Raw genomic sequence first — 12,778 nt, 5'->3', positions numbered from 1 at the left:
TACAGAGTCGAACGGGTCTGCAAAGGAACTGGGGAAAATAATTATTTCACTTTCACATAGGGAACTCCTTTCACAGAAAGGACAAAGTCTAGCTGCAGACACAAAGAGTTAACAGTACGTGGAGCCCAAGTATGATGGGTTATCATCCGACACAAGCGATCGGCCTCCGTGAACTCCAGCAGCAACCAAATTTACTGTTAAGACGGCCATTTCCAACCCACTGCGGCTTTTCAAAGGGGCAGAGAGATGAATGTAAAGACTGATCAGGACATCTATAGGTAATAAAGTCATGCACCTAGGCAAAGAAGAGCAAAACTGCACTCATCTTCTTCATGTTTAGGGTCTACCTTCCTTTAAATGGAGTGTGCACACGCTTTCTTTCTTGCTTAGATGAAAGAATAGAATGTTCCAACCTTTTTTATAAGGTTTCTAATACTGTCTCCCATTAACAGCTTAATACTGACAGGCAACACACCATTAACACACACACACACACACACACACGCAGCAGTCATTTTTTCTATAAAACTACATAATAAAGAAATATTAACTTCCAGTTTGACATAAACAAAGGCAACAGATAGATTAAGATACTGGGAAAGTCTATGGAAGACTTGATTTAGATTTTCTTTTTCCGCCCTTGATCAGGCGGTTTGTGCGCAAACGTCTCTACATCAAGAGAATGAAATTCCATCAGTCTTTCGACACACCCGACACCAGGCCCTCTGATTATGATGCACACATGATTCAGTACCACAATCCCAAAAAGCTCATTAGGTTTAGTGTTATTCTTGGAGACGGGACTGGGGCGTTACGTCGACGAAGCTGCGGGAGTGCAGAAACTTTAGTTTTATATTCAGAAAACCTGCATAGTGAATTCAAGGCACTGAGGGTTTACACACAAACACACACACACACTTTGGTAAGGCAGCTTTTTTCTTGGTTTTGAGGATTTTCATGATGCAAATTCCCTTGATTTCTTTTTTTATATATACACAGACGCATACTAAATGATCTTAAAGGGATAGTTAAACCAAAAATGAAAGATTCTGTCATCATTTATTCACTGTAATGTCATTCCAAAACCCAAACCTGTATGATTTGTTTCTTTGTGGAACACAGAAGATATTTAGCAGAGTGTACCTGCTGCTCTTTTCTGTAAACTGAAATTAAAAAGTAACTGGAACTTGTGAAAGTGTTCTCATAGCACATATCACATCAGTGTTAAGTAGCACCTGAAATCCATAAAAGTGCTTATATGGCTTTAAAAGATTTGAAGAATGATATTTTATAAGTTTATCATGAATAAAGATTTGAAATAATAGTCAAGAGTTGATGTCATATTGAATTTAAAGGTATAGTCAACTCAAAATTGTAAATTCATTGTGATAGTTCACCCAAAAATGTCAAATCTGCCATCATTTACTCATCCCTCACTCGTTCAAAACCTTTTTTTGTTTGGCTTCTTTCTTTCTTTCTTTCTTTCTTTCTTCTGTTGAACAAAAAAGAAGACATTTTGAAAGATGAAGGTAGCAGGTACCCAATGACTTCTATTGAGAAAGAAACTTGTAAAAGTTTAAAACCGGTCTCAAACTGGATTTCTGGAGGGCCACAGCTCAGCAGTTTTTTTTCTTCCAACCCTGATCAAACACAACTGATCCAACTTATGAAGGTGTTCAAGACTACTAAAGACTATTAAACAGGTGCAAGTTGGTGCTAAACTATGCAGAGCTGTGGCCCTCTAAGAATGAGTTTGAGACCATTGGTTTAAAACCACATTACTCTCACAGCGAGAGTAAAGGATGAGGTCATTTTTGAAAGTCATCATGTGCTCACTCTGCATGTCTTTGCTCTGTAGAACAGAAAAAGAAATATTTTGAAGAATGTTGACAACTTGAGTTTCAGTTTCCACTTTATGGACAAAAACACACAGGAAATCGACGGAAACCAAACTGTTTGGAAATCAACATTCTTCAAAAAACTTTGTGCTCTGCAGATAAAAATGCCTTAATGTCAATGAAAACAAGAAAGTGATAACGCAGGACCTCATAACTTATGATTTTATACATTCTTTTGTACTAAATTGCTTTTAGATGTTAAAAAAACAAGAATATAATTGTACCCAAATAAACAGTACAGAGTACACACTCATGTTATGTTTTAAAGTGTGTCATAAATGGGCATCTTAAAAGATGATGCCACACAATATTATGTTTATGATAGCTTTTGCATCCTTTTTTTTATTGTAACAGCATTGAAAAATGCAACCGGCACAGCCGTCAGAAAATCTTTTGTGTTCCAGAAAGAAAATCAATTTAGGAAGGTCTCTAGAATGACATAAGCGTGAGTAGATAATCACACGATTTCCGCATTTTCCCATCCCTTCATTTGTTCTGGGGCACTTTTACAATTCTCTCTGCCTTACACCACAAACTCTGGTTCTGCTTCTGTGGTCAGGTGGCCAGTGGTCAGATCTTCTCGGTCTAGATCCAGAGAGAAATACTTGCTGGTTCTCTTGATGGGGAATGGGTGCTGGTTATTTCGGATGCCAGCGCACTGATCCGCAAGTCCCTGATATCCACAGCCGACCGTTCCGCCGAGGTCTGGCTCGCAGCCGAACGTATAGCTGTGTGCGGTGTCCTGGCAGAGCTCTGCCCACTCCTGACAGTCCCTCTGGAAGAGGCGAACATCATCCAGTGATTGGCTGTGCCGGTCTGTGGAGCTCTGAACCTTCCTGCCCATCGTCGTCTAATGAAACGAGACAAGAAAACACACATCAGCACAGGGGAAATAAAAAAGCTGCATGAAAACATAGAAACCACCCTGGTGAGAAACAAAATAGAGTCAATCATAGAAATTTTAATGGAAACTACATTAGCTTTACTGGACTTTATTGGACTGACAATTCGGTAAAAACTTATCAAAATAAATAAATCAATCAATTTAAAAATACGTAAATCCTAATGGAATGTTTAGCAAAACACATTAGAAACTATTGCTGCACGATATTGGATATTGGAACATTTAGTTTGTCTGTTATATATATTGCAATATAAATAGAATTTCACAACATGACTTATAACTGTTAGATAACATAGCATTTTACAATGATTGGGATGATTTTGTAGAGGAGTATCTGTCACAATCGTCAGCAATCTAGGCCTTGCAGATTGTTGGACAACTTGCACTATTAACCGGACTACAATTCTGCCACTGAAATAATCTACGACTCCCATCATTCCTTGCACTCACACACCTAGCCCAGCTCTACCTTGATTGCAAACACACAGCTGAAGCTTGTGAGGACTGATTACCCAAACTATAAACATCACACGCACGTGCACACACACACAAACCTTAGCTGAGTCTTGTTGTTTGTAACATTTCTAAGCGTTATTCTTGTCTTGCCCTTCCGTGTTTTGACCAAGGTTTTGTATATCCTTCCTGTTGTTTTTGCCACCTGCCCTGATTATTTGCCTGCTTTCGTCTGTGCTCTTGCATTTCCTTTATACTCCTGTTTGCTCATGTTTTGACCATTCCATGCCTGATTAATCTCTTAAATAAACTGCATATGGATCCTCACCTTCGTTGTCACCCAGTCTCACTGTTACAATCTGCATAAAATACAATACAATTGAACAGATATAAATTAACCTTATGTTTTTTTTTCTGTGGAATCTAACAGCATTAAGGTACAAAAACTCAATAAAAACATAAAATAACACTGCATAGCGTAGATTCTTCGTTGTATAAAGAATTAAATACAATTAATTTAGATTTATATACCTTTGCAATCTATTAATTTAAGTTTGCTTAAATTTTACACAGTCACAATCACAAAAACACTTCCAAATGAAAATCTTTTGTTCTATTTTTGTTTTAAATTTGTGATGACCCTCCCCAAAAATACCATCACTGTGGTGCTGATTATCAACTATAATTCTAATTTAACAATGCAGATCCTGCGATGTGAGTTTTGCAAATTCACACGTTGCAATATCTATGCTGAAGCGATATATTATGCAGCCCTATTAAAAACCATCAAATTCCTCTGGTATTAATGATAAAAATTTCATGGTTTGTAATATTTGAATGGTATTTGTACTGAAATCCATTACAACTTCTGTGATGGTTTTTCTTGTTGATTTTTCAGCAGGTCACCGCCTACACTAACTCTTAGTTAGCCCTGAAATCTCAGAGAGCGTTGAGCTGTACACTCACATGAATACACTGATGAGAAAGAATGCAAATGTGGTTTGGAGTAGGGTAAGGCTGCCCTAAACAAATACTGTTAAGAGAAGTGGGGTTACCAGCACTGTTAAAAGAGATTAAAGGATTAATGGAAAAAAACAATGATACAGCACGAAATGTCCTCGCTTTCACTTCGGCGGTCATGTAAAAGATATAAGGTGTGTGTGTGTGTGTGTGCATATGTGTAGCTGCACCTGAGGAAGACATTCGATGCTCTGGCCTCTCATTCTCACTACAGTCTCCGATGAGCTGGATGTGGAGGAGCTGACTTCCTTCACCACTAGCCCTGAAAAGAAAGAGCAAACACAAAACACAAGAGGCCATTAAAATAGTCATACGCAAGATATTTGAAAGTTACTAGTTAGTAAAAATACCAATACTAGTTTAGTGTGGATTTTGGGCCATTAAAACGGTCCACATTGTACACTTGCACTAAATGAGAGAAATAAAATCCTGAAATGTTTTCCTCCCAAAATCTTGGTTTCTCTATGACTAAAGAAAGTCAGTCATCTACTTGGATGACCCGAGGGTGATCACTGTGCATTATTAACAGGCAAAGAGCAACAAGCTTTTTGTAAAGCATTAAAAAGACCAATTTCTAGCTATTTAAACGTTTTAAAGGCAAAAGTAGAAAAAAATCTTAAATGTATAACAATTTTTTCCAAAACCTCTGAAAATCCATTTATAAATGTAAATATTGGTACTGTACTCTGGGCAACTCTCACAAAGAATATGACTGGCAAACTGACTATAAGTTTGGATTAAAAGGTAAAAAAGTAGGGTAAAGTGCTGATGCCTGTCTGCACAGATGACTTAGTGCTAATTTACACACCTGTCAGCAACAGGCGTTGTTGATACACCTGTCCTGAACCCACTAATTAAAAGGTGTACGCTGTATATTTTAATCTTGGCACTATAGATAAACGCACACTTCACCCCTCAAAACATCTATTTAGCACAATCTTGATATATAACAATATTGAACATTTTACTATGCTAGATATTACAACAACAGTAATTTATTACAATAATACTTTTAATAACTTATTTCTGATAAAACTGATACCATTTCTAATAAACTTTCTAATTTCTTTCATCTTTGCCATGATGACAGTATATAATAATTTACTAGATATTTTTTAAGATAATAGTATTCAGCTTAACGCGCAATCTAAATGCTTGACAAGGTTAATTAGCCAAGTCATTGCATTACGATGGTTTGTTCTGTAGACAATGTATAAAAAAAATGTTGCTTAAAGGGACTAATAATATTGTTCTTAAAATGATCTAGCTTTTATTCTAGCTGAAATAAAACAAATAAAACTTTATCCAGAAGAACAAATATTATAGGAAATATTGTGGGAAAATGCTTTGCTAAACATCAGTTGGGAAATATTTGAAAAAGAAATTCACAAGACGGCAAATAATTTTGACTTCCACTGTACATACACACACACACTTCTGTGACTATACTTCAACATCATTAATTCAGTCTTTAATTACCTTCAAATCTAAATCCAATTCCCAAACTATCATGAGGATTTTCAGAAGAACCTTTTGCTATTAAACAAATTCTGTCACTTTTTATTAATTGAATGAATAAATTCAATATTATTGATTTCTAGCTTGTAATAATATATGATACAATCCTACCGGAGCATCCGTTGTTCTGTGCTGACAGCATGTCCTCTGTGATGTGGATGCACAATTCCTGGCTGAGCTCCAAATCATCAAGATCTTCACAACTTTTAGGATCATCAACCAACATCTCGATCTCTAAAGAAACACAAACAAACACAGACTCTCAATGCTGACTGAATGCTACTGCCTTAAAATGAACTTTGTAAATTCAGGAGAATCCTACACTATCTGACAAAAGTCTTGTTGCCTATAAAAGTTTTAGGAACCACAAATAATAACTTTACTTATCGTTGATCATTTGGTATCAGGAGTGGCTAATATAAAAAAGCCAAATACCTCTAGATTACGCTTATTTTACTAAAATAAAAATATGATCAAGCCCTGATTTTAAATTATGTAATTAGGACAGTAAGGTCTGACTTTGCTTAGACAAAAGTTTTGTCACTTAACTGAAATAATATACAGTATAGAATATAAAGTCATGCTGCAGTGAAAAAAGAATAATTATTATGTGTGACTCCCATGAGCTTGGAGAACTTCATCCATACATCACTGTAATGACTCAAATAACTTATTAATAAAGTCATCTGGAATGGGAAAGAAAGCGTTCTTGCAAGACTCCCTGAGTTCATCAAGGCTCTTTGGATTAATCTTTAATGCCTCCTCCTCCATCTTACCCCAGACATGCCTAATAATGTTTAAGTCTGGAGACTGGGCTGGCCAATACTGGAGCACTTTCTTTCTCTGCTTTTTAGGAACTTTGATGTGGAGGCTGAAGTATGAGAAGGAGCACTATCCTGCTTAAGAATTTGCGCTCTTCTGTGGTTTGTAATGTAATGGGCAGCACAAATGTCTTGATACCTCAGGCTGTTGATGTTGCCATCCACTCTGCAGATCTCTCGCACACCCCCATACTGAATGCAACCCCAAACCATAATTTTCCTTCAGTAAAACTGACTGATTTTTGGATTCATGCAGGTTCCAGTAGGTCTTCAGCAGTGTGTGTGATGATTGGGATGCAATTCAAGAGATGATTCATCAGAAAAATCTACCTTCTGCCACTTTTACAAATAATTAACTAGAAGTCAAGTTATTATTTGTTGCTCTTAAAACTGAAATCGACGACAAGGCTTTTGTCGGGTAGTGTTTGTAGAACTGACATTATATATTTACTATTTATTTCAATTATAAAAATGTATAAGTCGGCACCCCTAACCAGTCAGTCTGTTACAACGTCATCACAACAAGATTTGAAGAATGTACGCACTTAAATCACATCACATTTTTGTTCATACTGGTATTACCAATATAATAAGTAACACATTCATGCAGTCTCCTACCGTCTTCATCCAGGCAGTGCTCTTTGCTGCTGCTCTCGATGCCAGACGTGTGTGTGCTGGCATGACTGGTGTTGGAAGACGAGTGTGTTCTCAGCGGACGGTGGGGTGTGTTTGTAGGGGTCCGGAAACTGTCTGTGTCGACGCCGGATGTGCGGGAGCTGCCATGACTGGTGGTGGAGTGCCGTGAAAAGGGATTGGGTCGTGATGTGCTTCCCGCACTGCTGCCGCTGGCACGCGAACGCTGCTCCAAATGATCCATGTCCGCCTCCAGAGCATCACTGATATACGACTCCCGGTACTGCTTCTTTTCTGAGAAGACACACACACACACAAACACACACGGAGATTAATGTCAACCATATGCTCCAAGTCCTTAGTGAAGCAAAACATGAAACTTTTCTCTCTTTTTTTGTTGCTGTTGTTGTTCAGTTGTTATGGTAGTAGTACAAGCAAGAGAGAGAGAGAGAGAGAGAGAGAGAGAGAGAGAGAGAGGTTCTTGCTGTCAAATAGAGATGTTTGTGAAATCAGTTAATGAATATTTTCATGCTAAATCAATATACATTTGTGCTGTGAATTAATTAGTACATTTACTTGTAAACAAAATAAGTATATCAGCAAACCAAGTTGCACAAATATAAAACAAAAAATTATTTTCACTCAGAAACAATAGAAAATTTCTTAAATAATTTGAGAAAGCAAAATGAAAGCCAACACATCAAATTAAACTAATCCTTAAACATGAAACATTCATGCTCTGAATTAATTTGTAAATTTAATTGCAAATACAGTGACTGTGTCAGCAATACAAGCTGGAGATAAATATTATTATTATTATTATTATTAGCTCAGAAACAATTACAATTGAAGGTAACAAATTGAACTAAATGACATTTGAAGCGAATCAAATAGTATTTAATTTTAAAAATGCACTAAAATCAGCTGTTTTATTTACAATTCTACAACTAACAGTATTTTTAGAGTGAACATGTAACTAATAGATGGTCAATTGTTTATTTGGTTTCCGACATATCCTATGCACTCAACTAGCATGTACTTAACCTTATGACACAATAATATATTATATATATATATATATATATATATATATATATATATATATATATATATATATATATATATATATATATATATATATATATATATATATATATACACACACACACACACACACACACACACACACACATACGTACATATATACATACATACATACATACATACATACATACATACATACATACATACATACATACATACATACATACATACATACATACATACATACATACATACATACATACATACATACATACATACATACATGTTGGTGCACTGCAATTACATGTTAACATCTTACATTTAAATAGCACTGGATACACAATTTTAGTGATGATTTGGTTTTATATGGCATCTACATGTGGCAGCGCAGTGGGTAGCACTGTTGCCTCACAGCAAGAAAGTCGCTAGACTGAGCCAGTTGGCATTTGTGTGTGAAGTTTGCATGTTCTCCCCATGTTCGCATAGGTTTCCTCCACATTTCCAAAGACATGCGCTATAAGTGAATTGGTTAAGCCAAATGGTTCTTAGTGTATGTGTGTGAATTAGAGTGTATCTGTGTTTCCTAGTGATGGGTTGCAGCTGGAAGGGCATTCGTAGTGTAAAACATATGCTGGAAAAGTTGGTGTTTCATTCTGCTGTGGCAACCCCAGATTAATAAAGGGACGAAGCCAAAAATCAAATGAATGAATGAATAAACAGCATTTACATGGATTAAGGTAAGTTTTATTGAAAGGTAATGCGGCTCAGATAACCATTTGCAGATGAACATGGCTATAATAGCATGTCGATGATAGTAAATAACCTTGGCTCAGCAGTAAATGTTTCAGAACAAAGTGGTTACAGGAAATTTAAAGTCTTGGAAGGTTTTAATGTTAGTAAATAGTAGTTAAGTACATATAATATAAATTGTGACCATTAGTTTTAACACCTTGCTTGATTTAAAGGATCGTTTACGCCAAAATAAAAATGAATAATTTTCTCAACCATGAACTATCCAGCAAGCACAGTCGGAATAGTTTTAATTTTTACCAGAGCTCCTTCATGCTGTATAATGGTGTTGGGTAGTGGCTTATTTTTCGAAAAATATAAATCCATCATCAAATTAACCTATAATCCGACGGTGGGTTGACGCATATCTTATGAATCAGACCCATGTGTTTTTGTACCAAAAATGTTTATAATTTTGAAATTATAAACTCAAATCACACACGTCCGACCTGCTGCCAAATCCACATCCTCGACATACATGACTCCACACGTGATGTAAAATCGCATTCATAGAAAAAAATTTGGTGATAGCAGACGAATGAAGATAACTACATGCTTGTAAATAACTGAAAGTGGAAAATGTCAGAAGATATTGTGTAGCAAGCGATTTAAACAAAATGTGTCTAATCCCAGAACTTCCACTTCAAATGCATCATACACCTAGTCAAGAAATGGGTTAGTTTGACAACAGATTTATAACTATTTCTAAGATATAAGGTATTTTTTTTTAGAACTACTTTGAAAAAATATTTTTTAAAACTACTCAGTGTTTGTTTGAAAGAAAAAAAGTCATATACACCAAGGATGGCTTGAAGGCGGATAAATTATTGGGAAATCTTCATTTATGGGTGAACTATTCCTTTAAAATGGGTATTAACTGTATCTCATGTGCATTATTTCAGCTATTAGCTACTGTATGTTGCAACAAATAAATTTTGCATATTCTCCAAATACCTTCATTTTCCTCCAGCCGCCGCACCTGTTTGAGCACAGGCTGCAGGTTCATGTACAGTCGGTGGCTGTTGCTGAGCAGCTGCAGGAGGTGTCGAGAGCGCAGAGGACAGCCTGTGTAGTAGATCAGCTTCCTGGCAGACGGCAAACCATCAGGGAGAATCTCAAACCTCTTACCCTGTGGAAACAACATGGGTCAACTTATCACTCCTCTGAAAACTCTATGGGTCTCATTTATAAACACACAAAACAGCGGCTGAAATGTGTGTCAGCCACTTCCCAAACAAAGGTTGTGCTTTATAAAAAATAAACTTTAAGGGAGAATGTGCGCAGTGGTAAGTAAACGCATTTAACCTAAATATTGATTTAATTGAATCATTTAAAGTCATTATATGAGTTTTAATCATTAATAAAACAAATTACTTATTCTGGTATACATTTACACTTAGGAAGGTTTCTACGAAAAGTTTCATAAATGAGACCCTATAACCCTAATAATCCAAATGACACCAAATTATACACAGTCATATCACCCTGGAGCCCGAGACCATACTCGCTGAAGCTAAGCAGTGCTGAGCCTGGTCAGTATCTGGATGGGAGACCACATGGGAAAACTAGGCTGCTGTTGGAAGTGGAGTTAGTGAGGCCAGCAGGGGGAGCTCAACTGTGGTCATTAAAAAAACCCATGGCACTTCTCTTAAAGAGTAGAGGTGTGACCCCGGTGTGCTGGTCAAATTCCCTCCATTGGCCTTTACCCATAATGGCATCCCAATCATACCTATCCACCGAATTGACTCTATCACTGTCTCTTTGCTCCACCTATAGCTGGTGTGTGGTGAGCGCACTGGTATCATTGTCCCTTAGGCTGCTGTCGCATCATCCAAGTGGATGCTGCACACTGGTAGTGGTGTGGAGAGATCTTCTTCATGATTGTGAAGTGCTTTGGGTGTATGGCCATACACAATAAATGCACTATATAAATACACACGTTACAATACTTCTATTCCTTTAAAGATACAGTTCACCCAATAACGAAAATTATCTATTATACTGATCCTTTACTTGTTCCATACGGGTTTGAGTATTTTTTTTTTCTGTCGAACACAAAAGAAGATATTTTGAAGAATGTTGTAAACCTGTAACCATTTACTTCCATAGTAGGAAAAAACAAATGCTATAGAAGTCAATGGTTACAGGGTTTAAGCATTCTAAAAAATATCTTCTTTTGTGTTCATTAGTTGTTTAGAACAAGTAAGTTGTTTAGAATAAGTAAATTATGATAGCATTTTTATTTTTGGGTGAACTATCCCTTTAAATTCATACTTCTAAAAAGCACTGTAATACTGACCACAAACACCAGCTTTCCTACATTGGTCCAAGGAAAATCGTACAAGAGTTGCCTGACTGTTCCCACATTCTGGAAAAAAATAAAAATAAAAAGTCATTATAATCAATAACATAAATAATAAATACACAATATGTTATATAAGAGCTGTATTTTTACATTTTCTCTACCAAATAGGTGTTCAAAAAGCATACCTGAAAAATCTGAATCCCACGTAAGGTCAGTCCCAGAGTTAAAGAGGCATCCAGCTCTTTTTTATCCTGACAGAAAGAAAATATCACGTTTTTAAAAACTGTCTGAGCACTCTCCAATACAATGAAAAGTTCTTCTCTGACCTTGTAAAGGCGGTAATAATGAACAGCCACGTCATCCAAGAGCGCTGCTTCCTTTATGTACTTCAGCTGAGCCTCTGATGCTGTACAAGCAAACTGCTCTTTGTGCATGTTGGGAATATGGCGGAGAATATAGTCACATCCTCTCTTTGCGATTACCTACAAAAGACAGAACCTGAATAATGAAACCACACCTTCTGACTGTTATTCTGGATTACTGCATTTATAAAGTATTTAATGGAGACTGGAGCGGTTTAAAGCAGAATAATATATTTTTTCATTTGATTTCTCCTGAATCTGAAGTTTTCACCATCACTATATTCAAAATTGCTGTTTTAATAGCCTTTTTGTATGTAGTTCAGCAAGCAGCAATTTGCACTATTTATTGAACAATTTCAGTTTATCTGTGTTATTTTAGTAGTTTTTATTAATATTTTTCAGGTTTTTGTTTTGTTTAATTATTTGTGCTTTAATATCTTTTCATTTTAATTTGTTTTAATAATTTGTCTGGAAATTGTAACAATGTTACGTTTTTGTTGCAAAGAGATGTAATTCCCAATATCAGTAAGACATTTGTCATTTTTCCAGCTTTACAGTTTAAATTCCCTAATCAGGGATAAAAGAGGAAACACAAATGTCTTCTTGACAGTAACAGAACAACATATCCCATTGCATTATCTTACATCATTCATTCCAAAACTATTTACAGAAAAAAAGAAGTGTGGAAATCATATTTACAGTAAATATATATATATTTTAAAAGTTCTATAGCAATAAGATATTAGGTTGAATGGGAGTAATGTATTCAATCCAATTGGTCCAGACGTCACCACATTATGTAATTCCCTCCATAATGAACTTATTTTTAAAATGCCAATCCAATCTTGCATTTGTGATGGATTAGGTTTATACCAGCATTTAGTAATAGTTTTTTTTTTTTACTTGAAGCAAGGATGATTCTATACAAATTACTTGTTTTTCCTTTTTAAAAAAATCCAATGACAACTTACCTAAAATAAGCTGAAATCAACTGAGGTATTTAAGATTTTTTCTAAAATATTGAGACGTGA

At 35.9% G+C, this 12,778-nt stretch overlaps 1 protein-coding gene across 1 annotated transcript in view; it reads right to left on the bottom strand.

The window, feature by feature from the left end:
• Positions 1-2,234: 2,234 nt before the first annotated feature.
• frmd6 (FERM domain containing 6) overlaps positions 2,235-12,778 on the bottom strand; it is a 37,227-nt gene continuing 26,683 nt past the window's right edge. The window contains 8 exon segments of the mRNA NM_001020816.1: positions 2,235-2,748; positions 4,446-4,537; positions 5,905-6,027; positions 7,233-7,541; positions 10,035-10,209; positions 11,380-11,448; positions 11,571-11,636; positions 11,712-11,867. Coding sequence (NP_001018652.1) covers positions 2,422-2,748; positions 4,446-4,537; positions 5,905-6,027; positions 7,233-7,541; positions 10,035-10,209; positions 11,380-11,448; positions 11,571-11,636; positions 11,712-11,867 — 1,317 coding nt within the window. The 3' untranslated portion in view covers positions 2,235-2,421.

The sequence above is a fragment of the Danio rerio genome, chromosome 13, assembly GCF_049306965.1.
Source record: "Danio rerio strain Tuebingen ecotype United States chromosome 13, GRCz12tu, whole genome shotgun sequence".
NCBI classification, from domain to species: domain Eukaryota; kingdom Metazoa; phylum Chordata; class Actinopteri; order Cypriniformes; family Danionidae; genus Danio; species Danio rerio.
Note: the sequence above shows the minus strand (reverse complement) of the source record. Positions and strands in the feature narration are given on the sequence as shown.